At 44.9% G+C, this 21,892-nt stretch overlaps 1 protein-coding gene across 2 annotated transcripts in view; it reads right to left on the reverse strand.

Moving 5' to 3' along the window:
• mcu (mitochondrial calcium uniporter) overlaps positions 1-21,892 on the reverse strand; it is a 65,782-nt gene that overhangs the window by 6,693 nt on the left and 37,197 nt on the right. For both annotated transcript variants that reach the window (XM_084562437.1, XM_084562436.1), the window contains exons 3-4: positions 2,075-2,138; positions 29-199 (exon numbers count right to left, since the gene is read on the reverse strand). In XM_084562437.1, the coding sequence (XP_084418563.1) occupies positions 29-199; positions 2,075-2,138 (235 nt within the window). The remainder of the gene's footprint in view (positions 1-28; positions 200-2,074; positions 2,139-21,892) is intronic.

Here is a 21,892-nt window from a genome sequence, read left to right on the forward strand (position 1 = left end):
GTGTTTATGCTTGTGTTCGTGAGCATACCCATGGAGTAGATGGCTACCCGGTCGATGCCTCTGTCCTCCGCCTGGAGCTGCTGCAGGAAAACTCCCACACAGTCGCTGAGAGGCTTGAGGGTGAACTGGCAGCGCTCTCGTCTGGACGGCAAACTGACCGAGATCACCGGCAGCCCGTTCTGATACACCACCGTCACCTCTGGAGGGGTCAAAGGCAAGAAAACAAGGGTCAGGCAATGCAGTGACGCGTCCCAACTTTAATTGTGCCAACTTTAATTGAACTTTTGATGTTTTTTTCCCCAACCAGCAGGGGGCAGTGCAATAGATGGTCCACAGGTTGGAGGAATTCAACAACAAAACTGTTTAACTATCTATCTATCAAACACTATAAGTAACATTTGTTATGCTTAGGATTTCAGTTTTTATTTCATCTAATTGTCTTTTTACTGCATTTCTTTAACTGCTTATTTTTCAGTCATATTAAACACATGCATGTCTTTGGCTAACCTGTCCAGGATGAACCCCGCCTCTCACCCAATGACAGCTGAGATACACCCAAGCCTGCGACCCTCTCAAGGACATGTCTTTGCTTATATCGCAGGCCCTTGGATGCCCCATTAAACCCCAGAAGAAGAAGACGACGCAACTAGATGCCGCCTGTCAAAGCTCAAACTGTTAGTGATAGAAATATCTAATTTCTTTTAGTATTCTAGCTTCAAATAACTGCGATCAAGAGATTACGTATTAATAGTGACAGGCAGGCACTGAAAAACACCCCCCCCCCCCCCAACAGCTGTTTTGACAAAATAAACCCTCTTCAGATTAGGAGTTCCTGAGCATCAATGCAGCATTAATACTGCTACCCTTTCCCTCACAGGAGCGTTGTCGATACTTAGATGCCAGCTATTGATATTTCCTGTCTGCATAGAAAAGCTCAAAAGACTTCTCACAGAGAGCCTCGGTGCCCTGGCGAGACTGCCAATGAAAAAAGACCTCAAGGTACACGTCGCAGTTTATCCCTCCCCTGGAAGGTTTTGGCTTTTCATAGCTGCAAAAGGGATGGAATAATTCGGGGCTCCGGGGACGAACAGAATGTACTCCCAGCACTATTTTCAAGTTCACATTTGTGATTCTGTCTGTTATAAGTGCAAGCTGCTTATTTATATAAAAAAAACAACAACATGATGATAAGAATAGTCATTTTTATCCCCAACAGCTGAGCCTGTGTTCTGCTCAGTGGCACTTTCTGGAATACTAATAACAGTTTGTAATGCGGCTTTATTGGTCCATAACCAAAGTAGGGTTATAATGAGCTTGCACAGCTTATACTATTATCATGCAGAGTGGCCTCTAATGACAGAGCTATGAATCAACGCAGAGGGCTTCCAGCCCAGAGAAGAGAGGATCCAGGATGCCTTGTTGCTGCTACTGCTGCTGCACCCACCAACCTCTGCCTCCTGCTCAGGGCCACTGCAGTGAATCAGCACATCTTTTAAGTGAAGCAGCATCAGCTGGCACAGGCAGCTCCGTCCGGGCCACGTTCAGCGGCGCAGGGGCTCAGACGTTTCATTTTCACAGCTATTTCTTTATTACAGCGAGACCTTCTCCCGAGTATCCGAGCTGCTCCCTCTGCATCTGTTCTCTTTGTCCTCCACTACCCTGTAAAGTGTGAGGATCGTGTGACTACCCCGACACAATCCGGTTAAAGCTCACTTTAAAATCAAATCAGCCCATTCTGCAATGCCGCTGCCTCCCCTGCCTTTCTCCTCCTCCTTCTGTTCGCGCCCTCCATCTCTCATGCCTCTCAAACAGACGAGCAGATGCTACCCCGAGACAGATTCCATATTAATGACCACTGGCTGTTAACTCCAAATGAGCCTCTGCTGTCTGATCAATGCAGAATTTCTCTCTTGTGCGGATCTCATTTGTCTCGGGCAGAAAGCAGAGGCTGGGTTGGGGGTTTTCCTTTAAACAGGGGAACCTCTGATACAAAAAATGAACTGCTCCAAGACCGGAGCATGGATTTGCTGCAGGCAAAGTCAGGTGAATGACGGTAGACGAGTTTAAGACTTACCCTCTGGAGCAGCAGGGGAACACAACAGTCTCTGGCCATGCCATGAGGGGGCGCCCCTCCAAACCTGCCGACAGGAAGAGAAAACCGGTTATTTAACTTTCTGCATTCCATGTACACGTTGTTCTTTCTAGTAACAAGAGGTGCTGTTGAAACATGACCCTAATCTATGCCATTTAGTCCTCTAATTGTTTTTTCCTAGAGTATCCTGTTGCAAAATGGCGTCTCCTGCTCCAGTTTCGAAAAATGCTCCCTTTTTGCGGCCACACCCAAGATCTAACTGCCGCTTTATAGTCGCAGAAATATTCCACAAAGTGATGACACATTAAAGCCCGCGTACACACAGACAACAGCAGCACACATCCACGTATCAACACACAAGCATCCAGACACAGAAACCACCACTTTGAGGACAATACCACAGCAGGAGACGGAGAGAGGAGGCGGCCAAACGGGAAAACAACGACGTAGTGTTACAGGCTGGAGGACAATGAACACATGGGCAGACTTTGGGAAAACCTTTGTCTTTTCTGTTGCTGCTGCCCCGTGCACAGTCAGAGAGAGGAGCGTCCATCCATCTGAGCAGCACATGCTTTAAATTATAGAGAGCATCATGTTTTCCGGGAAGCCGCGATGGAGCCTACAGGGCATCAGGCGAGCTGTCAGACCGTCTCACACTTAAAAACGAGAGATCGGAGGTGAAGATGAGACGTTGGAAATCAAGCAAGTGAAAAAGTGCCCGAGGGAAAACCACGATGCGTCAACTTTTTTCCATTCAAGTTTCAGTCGCGTGCACAAGTAAAATGTGGCTTTGTCACAGACATGTACAAAGTGGTTCTGCTGGCGTGGAATCTGTTTTTCTGTTTTTTTGTTCCAACTTTATAAATAACACTGAATAGATAAACGGGACAAAAGCAGATCCACTGGCTGCTGCCCACATCAATTCTTGGCTTTGCCTTCCATCCTTCAAACACTTGTTTTGACAACTTGTTGTTTAGCTACCACCATGTTTCTTTCAGTTCGTGGAAACGCATCATAATACACAGGAAGAATGTAGTCAATCCACCCAGAGATGAACGATCGGATGAAGCGTTTACATTCCTCCTGAACGGATAAATCAGTCCGATAGAAGAGTCCTTCAGAACAGGACAGTCGGCTCTGACTGAGTGGTTACGTGGGGTTATTGATGATGATTTATGATAATTAGCAGAATATTAGTGGCTATGTATCCCAACCAATGCAGCCAATGCTTGGCTTTCAACAGACTTGCCTACACGCCACTCAGCTTCCAGCAGCTGCACTCACTCTTTGCGCAACTGCTGTAATATCAGATTTATTTACATGTGCCCACACGCTCTGACCCTGGCCAGACCACAACAGACACGCCAAGTTCTCGCAGCTTCTCATTTGTGGCTCTACATTGGAAGTTATAGAGCGATCTTAAGTGCAATGCTTCCGTGTCACGGCCAGCACTACAGTCAGTATGAATGCTAGGGCCTGACTTTAATCTTGGTGAGCATTACAGATATGCTGACCAACTTTGACGGAGGTCTCATGTTTCACAGTTCTGCAGATTTCTCTATATCTTCCAGCTTTATATAATCTGTATCAGGCTTGTCAGAGCGAACTGCTGTTATAAAGTTTCTCGTGACTGACAGAACTCTGGCTTCAACTTAAAAAATATTTTCTTGTCAGCAGCAGTGAGAGCCTGCATCGGGGCTACCTGCGAACCCAGAATCAGACAGAGACACGGAGGCTCCCGACCGAGCTGCCGATCAACTGCTGCCAATTTGAGCGCCCCGCCATCAATCAGGGAATGTGACTGCCAGTCAATCTCCACGGTTGTCTAATCCAGACGGACAAAGCTTTCAGTCAGACGGTGCGAACAAGACGGACCCCTGAAAGTGCAAGTGACGACAATGCTCCGGGGAAACCAACAAACCGCAGAACATGAGTGACGTTAATTGGCGATTAAGCGCCAACCCGTGCTTGAACTTTGGTTTCTGAATTTAAAAGATTTCCCCAGACGCACTGCAAATCAACACAACGCTGTTCACACACATCCCAGGGGCTCGGCGATGGTGCACCGATGGAGGCCCCACTGACAGCACTGGTGCACTTCTTTGTCACATCCTCAGGACCAAATAAAGTCTCAACTTCTTTTTCCCCTACTTTTTCCAACTTTGGCAATTTCACAGTACGATGAAGGTAATTAGTCTTAAAACATCTGGGAAAGTAAATGCCAGCACTGCAGCAATACAGCAGGACCTCTTCTGTGTGTGTGTGTGTGTTTGTGTGTCCTAAATGAGAACGCCAAGCAGAGCCCAAACAGTGATTAAGGCTGCTGATCAGATGACATGCTGAGAAAGGGGTTTTGGCCGGTCTGGAATATCTGCACAGGCTGCAGACAGCGGTCCAGCGCCGCCTCACTCATTCATTAACTTCATCTGTTTGAAGCCAGGAGGAAAGATTTTATCAAGATACTCACAACATCGCCAGCCCACGCGCCCTGACACCGGGCAGCATCGCAAACATATGCAAATAGGACACTGGCACATGTGCCCATCCATCTGTGGAGCGGCATGTTCGTGTAAAATGCGCCTCTGTGCGTGTGCAGGTGGCGAGCGTGCATGTGTGTCCACCCGTCTGCTCACCAGCCTGCTTGTCAGCGGTAGTTGCAGAGCGACCGGGCTAACCGCGCTCCCCCACCCCACTCCCTCAGCACACAGCCGCTGAAATGCTGCCTGAAATATTTAACAGCGTAGCAGCAGTCAATAGCACAGCAACCTTGGAATCAATGTCACACGGCCCGAGAGAGGCAGAGAGAAACAAAGGAGCGGGGCGCCCGGGACGGCTGAGGAGATGGACAGATGAGCTTTGAGGGAGAAAGAGGTGTGGAGGGATAGAGGAGGACAAAGAACGGGAGGATAAATGGAGGAGCAGCAGGGGAGCGATAGAGATAAATGAAGGCTGGAGTAAAACGGTGTGAGTCACGGGTGCGCTTGCGTTTTCCCGACCATGTGCTGCATATACTGTACCCTGCAGCAGACAGTCCCTCCCCACTGAAACGTGACTGTACTCACTGTGCGTGTGCAGCAGTGATGGTGGCAAGAAGAAGGAGGAGAAAGGGGAGGAAGGAAAACTGAGGCACGGAGGAGAGAAAAGAGAGAGGGAGGGAGGGGGATGTAAAGAGAAAGCTATGACTGAGAGGGAAAGCAGGGAAGGTGGTGTGTGGGGGGGGTGGGGGGGCAGGGAGGACTGCTGATCACTGCAGTATAGGAATCCCTCGTCTAGAAAGGGGGGTTGCCCCTCGAATTCACCCTCCCTCCCTCCCTCTCCGCTCCAGCTCACACTGAATCCTGATGTGCTGCTTTTGATCTTCTTTCAATTCTCCCCTGCACTGCGCTTTAACTTCCGTTGCATTTCATCACGTCCCACGTGGGCTCGTGTGCATTTTCCATCAATTAAAAGAAAAAAAAACTCCCCAATTTCAGAGTAGTAAATGCACACTCGATTATATTATACGTACTCTGGAAGATTAAAAAATATTATTACGCCAAGGAAAACCTTTGCAGCAGACTAGGTTGTGTGCTGCAAATAGAGACCCCCCCTGCTCCCACGTAACACATGCAAGAGCCACGATATTGATCCGCAGCGAAGATTAATCATCCTCATACAGGACGACTGTAACAACCTCACACAGATGTGGTAGCTTTCGTGGAAAAAAAATAAATAAAAAATCCACAGTGTATAAGGTTTGTGTAACAGTTGCAGCTCTGCCTCTGCCCCCCCCATGTGAAGCCATTTCCATTTGTTGTGTTAAATTCCAGCTACATGATGATATTCTTGTTCTCATTTTCACTGCAGATTATGCATGTGGGGGAATTTGCAAGATTTATTAGTTCTCCTCCTCCTCCTCCTCTTTCTCCGGCACAGTCGCACAGATTCATAAACTGTTGGCGGATCTGCTGTGACGGTGGTTGTTCTGCAGCCAAAACAAAGGAACTGGGTTATTTTTAGGAGTTTTGTGCAAAAGTGACAAAATGCATGACGTCTTGTCATTTTAGTACAGTACACAAGCGGTACACGCTTTGTCATCCTGCCAAAACTTCATTCATCTTTCCATTTTATGCTCACTACTCACTACTACAGCGAAATCGGAGCATCTAAATATAATTCAGTTAAGCTACGATGTTTCCACATACACCACGGTTACAGAAGGCCCCCCCCTTTGTTGGGAACTCCAACAGTACAAGTGTGGTCTGCCTCTTCTCTTTCTTTGCCGTTACTGCTGACCCTCAACACAACATGACGCAGCAGTTTAAAACCCTCTTCCTCCTCCGAACGCATCTTTTTCACACCAGACGCACCGCAGGGGGAAATTTCTGGGTGCCAAGAACGGCTTGAAGTGTGCCTGTGTGTGCGAGTGTGTCACCAGCGCCGAAGAATAATGCCTTTGACATAATTCCCATTTCACGCTGCCCTTCAGGGGGAGGGCGCGAGCCTCCGTCATTTATCTGCACAATGACGGCATCCATCTATGTGGTAATGTGCTGTCCGGGGCCCGGGGACTGGTTAACGTGGCCGCTGGTGAAACCACACATGGATACACAAGTTCATCTGAAACGTCACCTGTACATTATATATAGAGCATATATGATGCGTCAAGGTTATCAGTTTAATATAACGCCTGCATTTCAGGTACACTTAAAATCTTTTATTTATTGTTTGACGGTCAAGGGAAGGGTCAAGGAGGGGGGATGCCTCATCAAGCTACCATGACAGACAGCGCATGGTTAAGATGGGGTCACTGAGAGGTCAGCGTATGCAGAAGAAGAATTCACTTGGGGACAGATCGATAGGAGGCCAGTCTAGAGGAGGACAGGCATCCTGCTTTCACCCAAGAGGGGAAGGCAAAGGTCCCGTGTCGCTGAGAGGCATAGGAGGGGATGTCCGTGTTACTTCCAGTATCAATGATCCACCTCAGACAGCGCTTCAGTTTGTAGTAGGGATGCACCGAAATGAAAATTCTTGGCCGAAACCGAAAACCGAAAATGGAGTTCAGGTGATATTAAATATATATTAAATGCAAATCGCTATCAGTGGGTATTTATATAATATTTATATAATACTTTATATATTTAAATACGTCCACACAGCAGACATGCCCGTGTTGGCCGCGGTTTTTGCTTGCATCATCACAACATCCTGTTTCGGCCGTGTTGTTTCGGTGATAAAAGTCTTTCGGCCGAAAACCGAAAATGAATCATTTTCGGTGGCCGAATATTCGGGTGCATCCCTAGTTTGTAGTATATCACCAGCAATCAGCTGTACCCCCCTGCTGACTCAAATTTTAGGATTGTTTCCATGGGCTTTGTTAGAGGAGACAAGCAAGGTTTATGAGCTATTAAATTGAAAATGCACCACGTCCTCTATCTTATTTCACTGCTGGAAGGAATGTACATGAGCGCTGATCTCATTCATTAAACCAGGGAGATACCTTTGATACTTTTCTCTCTTTTTTTTTCTTGTATCCTTGCGTTTCTGGTTTTATTACACTTTTATAGCACATTAAGAGGCTGCTGACTGGGACGGTTTCAAAATTCTCTCTTGTTCTCATTTCCAGTAATGCACGGTATTTTTATTTCCTCTAAAAAATAATTAAACGTCAAGTAAATTATGTGAAAACAGCATCGGTTAGAGTGTTCGTTTTATGACTTTAGACGTAAGCGTTTTTTTTTTTTTTTTTATACGAAAAGCGAACAGCTTCTTAGACATTCGGATGCATTCGGCTTGGACTCCTGTCTTGGCAAAATGAAGTTTTTATATAAAAAATATGACTTTAATGCACAAGTTTGTTCATAAATCCAGATTAACTCATACTGTTATTCATTTGCTTTTCTGTTTACTTATGCAACAATTATTAAACTAAAGGCCTGAATTTCATACTGCAGGAAGAAAAAAAAGAGTTTAACTGCTGTCTCATGTCTTATAGATTATACATCTGGTGTGAAAAGGTCATGTTGTGGGTGCAGTATAGCTGATGTGCCCAGTTTCTGTCTCACCTCTGCTCTATCTATTCTGCACCGGGGGAGAGGTCCTGTCCACTCAGCTTCCTGCAGCCCTGCACATCTCCCCAATGTGGGGTTAACAAGTCGAAAAGCACAGCTGCGCCTGTTCCGTCCCGTGCAGGCACACATTCACACATTCCCCTCAGAAGTACAGACAAAAGAGCACACACACCTGGATAAGACTGGCACTCTGCGTTTTCTACAGAAGAAAGTGGATTTGGGAACAGTGTGACAGTAATCAGTGTCGTTTTTTTTTTCCGCCTCAGCGCTGATGAGCTTATGTAAGGGAATAAAAAGCGCTGCCTTTTCTCTGGGCTGTGTTCCTCCCCTGGTAAAAGCCATTAACAGATATGAAATCAGCAGTCACATTCTTGGACGCCTCAGTATTAAGTAATCTCCTCTCACACGCTGAGAGGGGAAACCGTGGCGGAGGACGGTGTGCCCCAAGAAAGCCCGTACCAGTCGTACCGCTCCACTGCAATGCAGAGTTGATAGGGAAAACAACACTCCCTTGATTAGGCTATTTTGGACCTCAAAAACACAAAATATAAATATAAAAAACGCAAGATATAAATAATTCCAGCTGAATCTTTCATTCCGTTTCAGTAAACTTCCCCTTCCCCATCGACGTGCTTTGAGTCTATTGGATTTATTCAGTGAAGGCTGGGATGCGTCCTCAGCCGTGAATGGACAAGTTTCTTGACACGTGGGCCGGTTTGACCATCATACCCACATCACTCCCGCCCCTCCCCCGGTCTTACAACCCTGGAACCCGATGCATTATTAAAGAGCGGTGCATGCTTTCACGCCTATGCTTAGAAGACGGGGCAGCGTTTTTGGCCATTGTGCTTCACAGAGCTGCTCCTCGAAGGGTGGCAACCAGCTGAAACGCAGCATCTGCATTCTCCTCGGGTCACTTGTGAGATAAGAGCAGTGCCGAAATTGAAAATAGTGGCTGCATACATAATGCACATACAGGTACACATACATTTATATATATGTAGAGAGAGAGAGACAGTAGGCATTTATATGCGTGTGCACGGCCAGCCTGCAAGCACAGTAAGACCCTCTTTGATTGCTCATACACCAGATGGCACTAGCCGCTTGCGTCCATGTTGATTTCAGTCACGCAATGCTCGGCCACTTACATACTGTAGCACACAACACAACACAAACCACTGGCATTTCTCCTTGGGCTGTTTCCTTCACTCCTATAAACGTATTTTTCTGCTCTTGAAAGTAATTCAGGCCCCTCTGGGATACATACGCAATGTGGGCGAATCCAGCCCAGCACATGCACGATACCCACACTGGCCCTGATCTCAACCGGCAGCGTCGATTAAGCCTCAAAGGTCTTAGGCTCCGTCACTTCACACACATCACACACTAATCAATGCTGCTGAATAAGCAAAGTTCACTTCTTATTATCCTCCCTGCTCCTCTGTTCACATCACCTCAGTGCGCTGAAGAATCCTTGATTTCCATCTATAATTCCCGACATGATAGCGATATCCTCTGAGAGCAACATGAGGGCAACATTTTGCACCAGCGTTACAACAAATTACCTTCCATTTGTTCTTGCTAAGACAGCAACCGTGACCACAACACTGATTGTTTCTGTCAAAGATGCTTTGGGCAATGGAGGCTCAGCGTTTTTCTACTGACGATGACACACATAAAACTGACAATTTGTTGTACTTTTTATAATTAAGTCAGTACATGACCACATTTATTGCACCTTCACATTATTACAAGTCGAATCAGGGTTTCTAGGTTAGGAAATAAGGTGGGACCTGTCGTCTTTAAACCTCTAACATTTAGTGTTTGCTGTTCTCTGTGCCACTGAAGTGTGTGGTGTCATCATTTTAAGATCTGAAGAGCTCTCTAAGTCCTTCAGAAAAAAAAAAAATGTTGCAAAGGATTCTCCAGAAGTTATTCGAAATAAAAAGGCTGCCACTTTTAAACGACGGCCAATATGTCCAGGACTGGGCACGACATTCAGTTTTAGATGTGAAAACTGCAAAACAAAGAATTCAACGACCCCAGAATTTAATCACAGGATCTGCAGGTAACTATTACAACTGCTGGTGTCCACAATGGGGAAGAGATGTCACAAATTCAGCTGGCCTGGCAAGAAACACCCTTGTTCTATCCCAAAAAAAACATCAAACAGTTCTCCAGTGAATATATTAGAGACTGGGCAGCTGATAGTCATTGATTCAACTTTGAATTCTGCATCATACCAAAGCCAACTTTCAACGGGGCAATGGTAATAAGCACACTAGCAAATCAACTAAGGAATGACTCATAAAGAAGAAATGGTCTACTCACAAGAAAAGACCAAATCTGAACACCACTGAAATGTGGAGGGGAGATGAAGAAGTTTCCACACACAAAAAAACATGAAACATCTTGCACTTGATGGACTTTTGTTTGGAAAAGAGTCAAAAAAAATTCAGCAAGTCAATGTCAGAAACTGTGCAAAATCTACGAGAGGTAGCCTCCAGTGCTAAAGGTATACTTACTTCCTCCACAGAATCATTGATAACTTTCTTTCGTTCAACAAATGATTGAAAAATCTACTTTTCCATTTCATAATAGTGTTCTAACAGTATATAACCTTTATCTGTAGCTACAGCGTCAGAGAGGGTGAAAAGAAGTCAACAAAGTCTTCAACAGCTGTAGGTTTGCAGCACCAACCAGAGTTTTCTGTACCAGAAACACTTCCTCCAGGACTCAAAGTTCACCACCACTTTTATCAAAACCAACATTGAATAAAATATCATGTTCAGAGCGTGCATTAGTACTAGGTCACCAGCAATTTATCTCTCATCAGTGATGCTTATGGGCACAACATGCTCCAGTTTCCCTTCTCCCTTCATCTAACGCCTCCCTTTCATAATCTGACCCTCAAGTTGTGTTTTCGGCAAATATTGAGTCACATAAACTTTGCACCTTTTCACTCATAATAAGAACGGTAAGCCAAGATGCAAAACAAGTTTCAAAATCATGCTTGTGACAATTCTTGTAGCAGTAGGCACAGTTTGCAGGGCACTCATTTGTTATACAGATGGCTACTGTACCAATTTAAAAGCCTGACAATTCTCAGGCAGCTTCTGAAGTTGCGAGAAGCATCTTATTTTCATGATTTCAAAGTGCATTTAAAGATGTTTATTCATAGCCGACATTTATATCCTGGGAGTAACGCTGTCTTGGCGAACCGATAAGTATACGGATCACGGCTCTGTGTTCAGAATTGAGGTACGAGTTCAAGAGTAGTACACATTTTGGCGCACAATATTGAAATAGAGTACTTTATTATCCTGTAAGATCTGTGTAACACAGCCTCTGCAGTTCCTCCCGCTGAGCAGAGAGACAGACTTCATTCAATATCAGCGTGAACATGTTGCTTTCACCAAGCGGTATCTTAGTGTTTCATCTCCGCCTCCCTTCAGCTCTCCCCGTGCCTTGGGAGGGTGCCTCACAGTTTGAAAACTCCAACATCCCAAAAATCTGCAGATTACAAATCATTACTTAAACAATTTTGTGTAATAGCTCTAAATCTCCAAACTCCTTTCTAGGGAAGTCACAAAAATGCCAATCGACGACGTTCACATTCGGCTATAAAGCCTTGAGTGTTGGAAAAGGTAAAAGCGCCCTGTTCTGTTGAGGGGCTAATTAAATGTCAGCTGAGACAAAACATGCAGTGAAACTCAACAAAGGAAATGTCAAATTTAAATTTCAAGGCAGCCAGGTGGCTATTAATCTCGACTAGGGGTGCTTGGCTTTATTCTTAGGCTCTTCTTTCCACTGAAGTTTGCAGTATTGTTTGACTAATAGGCCAGGGCAGTGCATTAAATAGCAGGCACGGCAACTATCAACACAGTCACCATACAGGATGGAAAGAAGGGTAAAATGTAGTGAGGACTGAGACATGAGCTGAGATTGTTGTAATAACCTGCCTGGCATATTATTACTCAGTATGGCAGCTTTTACCATAAATGGTAAAAAGCAAGTAGAGTGTTTATTTTGCTAATATTCCCTGGATGGAGACCTGACCTTGGATGCTGGTGTCTCTGCTCTCCGAGAGCATCCAAGGTCATGAGGTGACATTCAGGGCAGAACACAGCGTCTCGCAGACTGCCATGAATTCCTCCTAAAGACGCATCTGTTATTTTTGGAGCAGAGCATGGGAATGCTCCTTGCGAGGAACTTTGACAGCAGACTCCCTCAGTGAGTGTCTTTCCTCTGGCTCTCCGCGGCTTGAACACGACTGCGAAAGGACAAAGTCCAAGAAAAAAGCTGCTAAAAATGCCCAGATTACCAGCGCCTGGTCCTGGACAGCTGAGTCTTGAGCTATCACTCTGCCGGATTGGCTGTCGAGCCTCATCAGAGGATAATCCGTGTTGAGCGCTAGAAAGTTTGGAAATCCAAATTGTGTTCTCTTGGCTGTGTAAGCGATTGTGCCTGAGTTTTATTTTTCTGTGGTCCACATGGACATATGGCATGTGCATTTGCCAGAAAAGTGGGCTAATGAATGCCGCTCACACACAGACTGGGCCTGACACTGCCCAAGGAGCTTAGGGGAAGCTGCAGCACAACAACTGACTCATGCAGGGCATAGTAATGCAAGGTTCAACTCATGTGGACATTTGGTATTCTAAGTGCTTTGATTGATTGCCCCAATGTTTTCTAACTATGATGATGTTTTTCAAGCTGAGCACAAAGTATAATTTAGATTGATTCATTCTTCAGGCTGAATGCCTGACTAGTTTTCTGGCAACGTATTTGTCGTTTCAGTTTCTACTTTGTACCCAAGCCACTTGAGCAAACCGACCCTCTGATAGGCCTAGAGAGGGTGTACAACGATCAGCCACAACATTAAAACCACTGACAGGAGAAGTGAATGACAGTGAACATCTTGCACCAATACAACGTTATGCTGGGAAACATCTGGCATTCATTCATGTGGAAGTTACTTAGATATGTACCACCCACCTAGACCAGACCAGACACCCCCAACCCCATAGCAATGACACTCCTTGATGGCAGCAGCCATCCCCAGAAGGATGCAGCCTGACACAGGCACACACACACAAAAATGGTTTAGGAACAACTCAAAAAAACATGAAGAACAGCACAAGGTGTTGACCTGGCCTCCATATTCACTAGATCCCAAACTGATCAAGTATCTGTGATGCACTAGAACAAGACTGATCCACAGAGACCCCTCCCCTCAACCCATAGGACATAAAGGCCCCCACTAACAGCATTCTGTTGCCAGACACCACAGGACACCCTCAGAAGGTCCATCTCCATTCTCTGATGAGTCACAACTGTTTTGGAGGCACAAGGGAGACCTACACAATATTAGCAAGGTGGTCATAATGGTTATGCCTGATCGGTGTGCACCACCACATGCCTCCTACGCTGATACCAGCGACTCTAGATCGTGCACCAAGGACTTTTAAGGGAAGAACGTAACGCACACACAACCACCGGGTGGCCGCTGGCCAATGCTGGACCGTTGGTGAGCATCTTCGGCTCTAGTTTTTGACTCTAGTTGTAGTCGGACCGCTGTCTGCTGCTTTTTGGACAATTAAGCATGTTGATCACAGTGGCCAGTGGTGAGAAAGACCACTCTGTTTGGCTGTTACGCTTAATGGACAAACTCACAAAAAGAGAATTTTATACCGACTGATCAGCAAGATTCAAGACAGGTCAGCTCTTCCAACATTTTGTCCGGCTTCCGTATTTGAATGACAACCTGTTGGTATGAACAGTTATTTCCTCTTTCGCAGGAGCAGTGCATATGTGCTATCTAGTCAGCAGTTGGGTGTAGTCTTTGTGGTATATTAAAGTGCAAATCTTTGGCCCAGGCACAGAGGACGTGGGGCAATGCCATAGTCGGCTTTCATTGCCACTAGTTCTTTCATGTCTCTTTGGTGTATTTTGGCCTTAACTCTGGTTGGTCCAGCGGGAAGGATCACTTGTATAAGCTTAACCCTAGTTTCAGACACACAAATATGCCACCTTTACTATGCGCATGAATGATGAAGGACAATAATGTTTCCCCTCACAGAGAATATAATAAATTAAGCTGTGCCGGTGCCTGCTATTCTGAAATAAGTGAGTGAGTGAAAAGTGGAGGGATGCTGAAGTCAGGAGTGCAGCAGTATAAATGTTCTTCCACAGCAACATTAAATCAGTGTTTACAGATCTGTGTCACACAGCAGCAGTAAAAGAAAAGTATATTTATGGCAGCTTACAGAGTAGAGTTACCTGACTTCAGACTTCAGCTTTAAATACTCAATAAAGTCATCAGTGAAGACGGAAAGCGGTAACTCCCTCTTTTCTGTTCATTACTGTATGCTCAGATAACAGAGTCACCTTTTATTGTAAGGACACACCGATTAATTTAGCCGTCTCTCTGATAAGACCAATGTTTATGGCAGCTTATGGCTCCTCAGACCTGGTTAATAGGACATCATGGCACTATTAAAATTAAATAATGCTATTTGTGACAGACTGTTGGCAGGATATGTATTCTCAAAAAGACCTAAGAATTTATCAGTGGGGATCATATTCGTGAGATGGTTGAGAACGCCAAAAGCTTAACTCTGGGCCATTCACAACAAGCATCAAACATTCACAGGCCCTGTGCCGCGGGGCCGAGCGGGGAGCAGCCTGCCCTCGAACAGACTTTGGACAGTTTGTGGAAAATGGGCCGGTTTCTGTGAACCGTCTGTCATCCTGCCCACCCGCTGGGCTCGGGGAAAGGAAGTCACACCAGTCAAACGAGCAGACAGTACAGCTTTCAGATCTCGAAGGGGTTCTGGGCGGCGGCTCATGCCATCCTGCCTGCATGTGATGTGACGGCCCCTTCCCCAAGAGCTCTGGGAGTGATGACGGACTCGTCGCACCGGCTCACACACCAGACAACTCCTGACAACAGGGTCTATTAAAGTCGGCTGATATTAGCGGTGGATCAGATTGCACTGCTGAATGATTTCTTTGTGAAAAGGATTGTCCCCTTCCTCTAATCTCACCTCCAGCTCCTCCTCTCATCTCTGCCCATTCATCCTCTGTCGTGACCTAAAATCAAAGTGAGACTGACACCCTCCCTAACATCTCTCTACCCTCTTGCTCCCATTCACAATCTTAATCCTCGTCAGCAGTGTGAAGTGCCTCTTTTTCGATTCCCTCCGGTTTGAATGCGGACCTGATCCACTGCTCCACCGCCCACTAGTATTGTTCCAACCCATTTTGCTCTTACCCTCTTTGCAGGATTCGAGCCTGGATGTTGGCGAACGAGCTCGGGCAAGGGCATCCAAGTCACCCCATCATGTTAAATCCCACAGGGGAATAACTGTTACAGCTCTGCTTGCTCCCCGTGGATGGTTCTAATATTATTCAAGTGACTCAGGGACCTTCAAGCTAAACATCATCCTGTTGGTAACAGATGTTAACAATGCGTATGTATAGTTAATTTCCAAGAGCTGCTATTATTTCAGTGTGATCACTGAAGAGTGTCTTTCTGTGTCATCCTCGGCAAACTGCCAGACATAGTATGGCCTCAGCTTCATCACTGGTGTTAACTGAAATGAACAACACTCCACAATCCACCCCAGAGCGTTTTTAAACAGCTTTTTCCTGGTTTATAATCCATTTTGGAGGCAGTATGATGTGTAGAATCAGCACTACACTGTCAGAGTAACACAACAAGCTTACATTTTTACACGCTTAAATAATGCAATCAAGGTAACATCCAGTATACACCGATCAGGCCTAACATTATGACCACCTGTCTAATATTGTGTAGGTCTCCCTTGTGCCTCCAAGACAGCTGTGACTCTTCAGAGAATGGACATGGGCCTTCTGAGGGTGTCCTGTGGTGTCTGGCAACAGAATGTTGTTAGTGGGGGTCTTTGAGGGGAGGGGCCTCTGTGGATCATCGCACAGATACTTTGGGATCTAGTGAATTCGGAGGCCAGGTCAACACCTTGTGCTGTTTTTCATGTTTTTTTTTAGTTGTTCCTAAACTGTTTTTGTGTGTGTGTCTGTGTCAGGCTGCATCCTGCTGGGGATGGTTGCTGCCATCAAGGGGTGTCATTGCTATGGGGTGGGGGTGCCCGGTCTGGTCTAGGTGGGTGGTACATCCACATGTAAATGCCAAGTCCAATTGTTTCCCAGCAGAACACTGTATTGTCACAAGCCCCCATAAATACATTGTTTTGGCTACATGACTGGCATATAAGATCATTTTCAAACGACACCAAAAGACACACAGTTATTCAGAGTCAGATTGGAGCAGCTATCATCAATGTCTATTGGCCCCTGTTACAATAAAATTAATTTCTCCTTTAACAATCTAACAAAACCTTACAGAGCGATAGAAACGTTTGATTGATGTGAAAGAAACGGATTAATAAAGAAGATATAATAGCTGGTGTAAATTGTAATATGTTATTAATAAAACAAATAAAGAATACGGAAAAAGACAAGACTAGTAAAGTAAAATAGATATGTTTTATTGAAATTAATAACCACTTTTGCTTATTGGCTTTTCTTATTCAGAATTTAAAGTGGGAAATGGAGATGGAGGTCCCAATGAGTGAGTGCAGATGAAACTATATTCTATAGCCTCTTATATCATCTTTGCTAAGGGTGCTCCTATCCATCTGTCATCGACTGATTTTCATTCTCAATACGCTGTATGGTGGTCTAACAAGGAAGTTTCTAAAATGCTTCGCTGGTCAAACAGTTCTACCAGGTGTCTGAAAAAGACAATACTTTGGCAAAATGCAAGGTGTGCTCAAAGGGAATCCCTGGTGAAGAAAGCAAAAGATTTCAATGCTACATCAGACACTTCCCCATAAAGGCACAGGACAAGTTTTCAAAGCTGGCCAGCACTAGGGAAGACCGTCAGTAACTGAGACATTGCAGCAGCAACAGTATGGTGTGGAATATTTTGCACGTGTTGTGACCAAAAAAATAAGACCCTGGCAGGCTGCCGTAGTATTGACATCGTATGGGAAACCCTGGTCTACTTTACTATGGTCACTAACCATCTTGTTTTGACTTTCCATTGAGCTTTTGATCTTCTCAAGCCTTCATCAATGATACAGTAAATATTGCATTTGATAGCAACTGGTCATATTGTTATTTAAAACCATTTTCATACGGTGTCTGCAACATTTTCAGAATTTACAGGCATGTTTCCAGCATCGGGATTTGAATGAAGCATCAGGTCACGTCAACCAACGTTCAGCCTCATGACGGTTGCATTGCTGCATCGCACAACTCCATCGTGATAACATGCACAAACAGCATTACTTGCCCCACTTCTGCTCAACATAAAAGAATATCTTAGCATCATGGATTCAACCTGAAATGTGGTGCTGGAAAAACAATCTCTATAGCTGTATTGCTGTTGTTATCTTCAATCCTACTAATGTAAGAAATGCCCTTTCTTCATGAATAGATTTTGCTCATCCCCTATTTGCTCATCCCTTTGAATCTGCGGCTGGGCGCCGCAGATTCACAATGTGTGTGCGTGCAGAAAGGGATGAAGACTTCAAGTCATTTAAGTCGTTCATCATGATTTCCAACTTGTTCTGCAACAGTTTAACACAGTAATTCTGGATTTGCTTTATGGGTTAGAGGCAGGTTACAATCAATGGAAGTTTAAGGTGAAAGCTCAATATGTTTGTTCAAATAGATAATTGAGGCTGTGGTAGAAAATGTCAGAGTAAAGGTGAAATTAATCTTCGTATTGAAATTCTTCATACTGATGTTGTGATCAATCAGAGGCATGCAACCAAGGTAAGGTTTTTGGATCTGGTGTCAAGGCTTAAAATCAAGGATCCTCCTTTATATCCTCCCTTCAGTGTACTAATACTTAACAATATTTGGAATGCCTTTATTTGCATTTAGTCTGCGGAGCAGCCGTCTGCAAATTTGAGCAGAGTGAGAAACCTCTACATAAACCGAGATCTCGTTTTGCAGCAATTTTACATGCGAATATGTGCAGAAGGTTCTAAATCACCGGCACAAATTGATCAATAATGTAATTACAGACAGTCACGGTATCTGACACTAACAGGTAGTCTAAGCCTTGTTAAGCTGATCAGTATCTGTGTGTCATGATGGAAAAATCCATTTGATTTGAAGGCAGCAGACTAAGAAAATGTACCGTTCTGCTCCCCCACTGGCATAGAGCAATTAAGGAATATTAAACTCAACTTGAGTTTTTTATTTGTCTGAAAAATCTGCTGACGGATGACCCTTGAAATCCGATGAAAGCTTCGATGACTCTCGACTCAACGCGCAGTGCCACTCAAAGCTGACAGTTATGCACGAATGGACTCAACACCATACTAATTAAGTGCTGAGTTAATTAAAGCTGAACAAGGCTGGAAGTTATTTCTAGGTGTTTAGGTCGATTGGAGGATTACTTGTGGGTGCAATTTTCTAAAGTGGTTACATTTTGACTCCGAGGTGCAAATACATATAGGGACCAGTCACAGATGTCTGTGACAGCTGCATTGTCATTTATACCTCCATCATTTTAGATTTTTCCCTGCCAAAGAAAAAGCCTCAATACTATAGATTTAACACGTGAAGACCTGCATGCCTTAAAAAATAGCAAACAGCGTCTGTGAAACAACATAATATGAAAAGCGCTCACGTCCCACCGGCTCTAAAGGTAGTAAAGGTAGTCTTAAAGGGATATATGCCTCATCCGGTCTTCATGTGCTAGCTCACTCCTTCCCCTGAGCCACTGGTAAAGTCAGCAGGTCAAAAACATCTTTTTCGGGCAAATGTTTCCACTGACACATTTAATAACCTAGTTACGTCCTCGTTTCAAAGCCTCCGTGTTGAACGGATGAAAACGGATTGTTGATTTGCTTTGAGCGTATATGTGAAACCCTACAACCAAAGCCCTCATGGGTTTTTTTTAAGAACTTCCCCAAACGTTTTAGCCACAGTGTATGACTAAGAATAAGGAAGGGTTCGCAAACTGCTCAAACAAAATGACACCAACTGCCTGGGTGATGAGTCACAAGTTCAGACAAAGGGTTTATGGGGTAATGCGTGGTGTTGCACAAACGCTTGGTGAACTCATGCCATAAAAGGAGAGGAAGTGATGGAAACGTGAACACAGAGATGGATGCAACTGGTGTGTTTGAAAGAGGAAATAGTGTTTGCTACCTCTGCAAGGGCAGTCCCACGTATCATTCAAATAGAGTGACAGAGTGTTCTATGGCTCCCTTCATAACAAACCTGCCTCTTAGATGAAACGGCAACCATTGTTTTCAGTTACGGGCACCTTTCCAACTCGTCACCACACCGATGCAAGTCTGTACATTGAGGTTTCCGTGAAAAACAGCTAAATATGCACTGCCATAGATTCAAACTGCCCGAGAAGTATGACTTGCTCAAGAGCTTTGCACATTGCACTGCAATGCTACCTCCACTGCACTTCCCTTCTGTTACATCCTGATTTCCCTATTCCATTTTATTTTCAGCCCATCCAGCAGCGTGCCATCCAATTTAAACTCCTACACGGGGAGTAACATGAAGTGTGCTGGCTAGGTTCCAGCGAGGAACCAAAACTTGCGAGCACCTCATTTAGACCTCTCACTCCCATCACGTGTCGGTTTGACATTTGCCAACTTTCCGAAACTATCACGGTTCCCTTCTGTAGGAGCCGAGGTGCAGATGCGTCGAGAGGTCCATGCATGAATAGTGCTGCCGAGAGTGGCTCTGAGTGTGTGTGTGTGTGTGTGTGTGTGTGTGTGTGTGTGTGGGTGTGTGTGTGTGTGTGTGTGTGAGAGAGAGAGAGAGAGAGTGAGACTGAGAGAGAGAGAGTGAGTGAGTGTGTGCAGCCATGACCCATCAGGCCTCGTGGGAAGCTGCGGCTAAAGTGAAGGATGCCAAAGAGCGACAGAGGGAGGACGGGAGGGGAGGGAGGGAGTAGGAGACAAGTGCTTGTACTGCAGCAATGCAGAAGCAAGGCAGAAGGGATGTCAATGAAGTGAAAACAGAAAAAAAAGTTGATAACAATGCAGGGTGCAAATGCTAGAAGACGCAGTGGACAGAGTTCAGAGACAGTGTTTGCATGGCTAACAAGTTTATGCAACCTGATTTTTATTATGTACTTTGTACTGTTTTGCTGAGGTTTCCTTCTTTCACTGCGGTTCCGACAGTATCACCTCAGCCCTACGTAGCAGAGACGACAAGACCTGGCAAACACTCCCTGCTGAGCCTCCTGTGTCGCCTCCCTCCCCTGCCCTCCTGAACAAACAGCTCTCTCTGGAGGAAACAAGGTAAGAGGAGGGACACTCGGGACTGCTACTGACTAGCTCCCCATCAGCTCAGTTGTTTCATCCTGTGGTGAACAAGGCCTTGCTAGGACGACCCACGGCTAATGTTTTCACTTTCCAGCAGCGTAAGTAATGTATACATATCCTCCGTTCTCAATCCCCAACCCTCCCCCACTGCCTTTCAGAGAGGCCAGCTGTATAAAATGTAAACACGGTCCGAGGAAAGCCTCTGCTCATTTTTCAAGGTACAACCGCTCCCACCTTGTGCAAACCCATGCCTGCCTGCCTTCTCCATTTCACATAGCCCAATACAGTAAATGCGCGGGTATACCAACACAAACAAAGCACACTAAACATACACTCCCTTCCATCCAAGCAACTGCACCGAGCACAGAAAGAAAGGCAGATGGGCTAATGCACTGCTATCCACAGCGTGCGTGATTGCAAGCACTCAAGGAACAAATATCCTGTTCTCATCATAAAATTTTCATTCCATGCAAGCTTGTTGGTGGACTGAACGCATTTCCTGGTGAAAAATATACACACTTAACCTTGAGCTGATCTTTTTAACATAATGCTTTATTGGATTCTAGCTGGAACCTTTACTCACAAGAATACCAAAGAGCTGTGGTCTGGCCGAGCCAAGTTGGAGACGAGACAGAGGACAAAGCGGCAACGCTGAGAAGTTCCTTTGCCGGATCTTATGACTCTCCGTCATGTTCTTCTGGGAGGACACCAATATGACACCTTGTGCTGAGAACATTGTCCTCAGCTCAAAAGGTTGTGCTAATCCTCCAGTGATACAATGTAGGAACAGACTTAATTAACACATGTAAGACGTCAAACATGCAGACTCTGACATGGATGAACATTTGCTTCGAATCTACTCAGTAATTACAGCATTAGCTAATAAAAAAATTATCAAGGTGACAATTTAATTTTTTTAGCAGATCCTTTTAGTGCTCAGAAAAAATTTCCATGACAACTGTGCAAACTTAATTTGCGGCCAGCACCAACGTCAGTCCTACAGTCCTACGTCAGTCCAATTGCCGATGCATTTGCAGAGGTGCCTGTGCAGCATGGGTATTGTTTTTTTTTTTATCCTCGGCCAAAACAGCCCCATTATTCTTTGTTCTTTGTAATTTATTCAAGTGGAGGCAAGTTTGCAGAATCCAATGGAATAACTGCCCAAATGAACGGCCAACGCACTCAATCTTCATAACCGACATATTTCTCCAATCAGCTAATCATCCAACATTATAATTAAAGTTGCGTGGTACGATCAAAAGCACATAACCGGTTAAATGGATGTAGTTAATAGAAAAATTCTATTGTTCCGTTTTGGTTAAGTCAGCAAGATTTACAAGTACTGTAGACTCTTGGTGAGATTTCTGATTGAAATTAGATAAAGTAAACCTTTG

The sequence above is a fragment of the Chelon labrosus genome (assembly GCF_963514085.1).
Source record: "Chelon labrosus genome assembly, chromosome: 15".
NCBI lineage: Eukaryota > Metazoa > Chordata > Actinopteri > Mugiliformes > Mugilidae > Chelon > Chelon labrosus.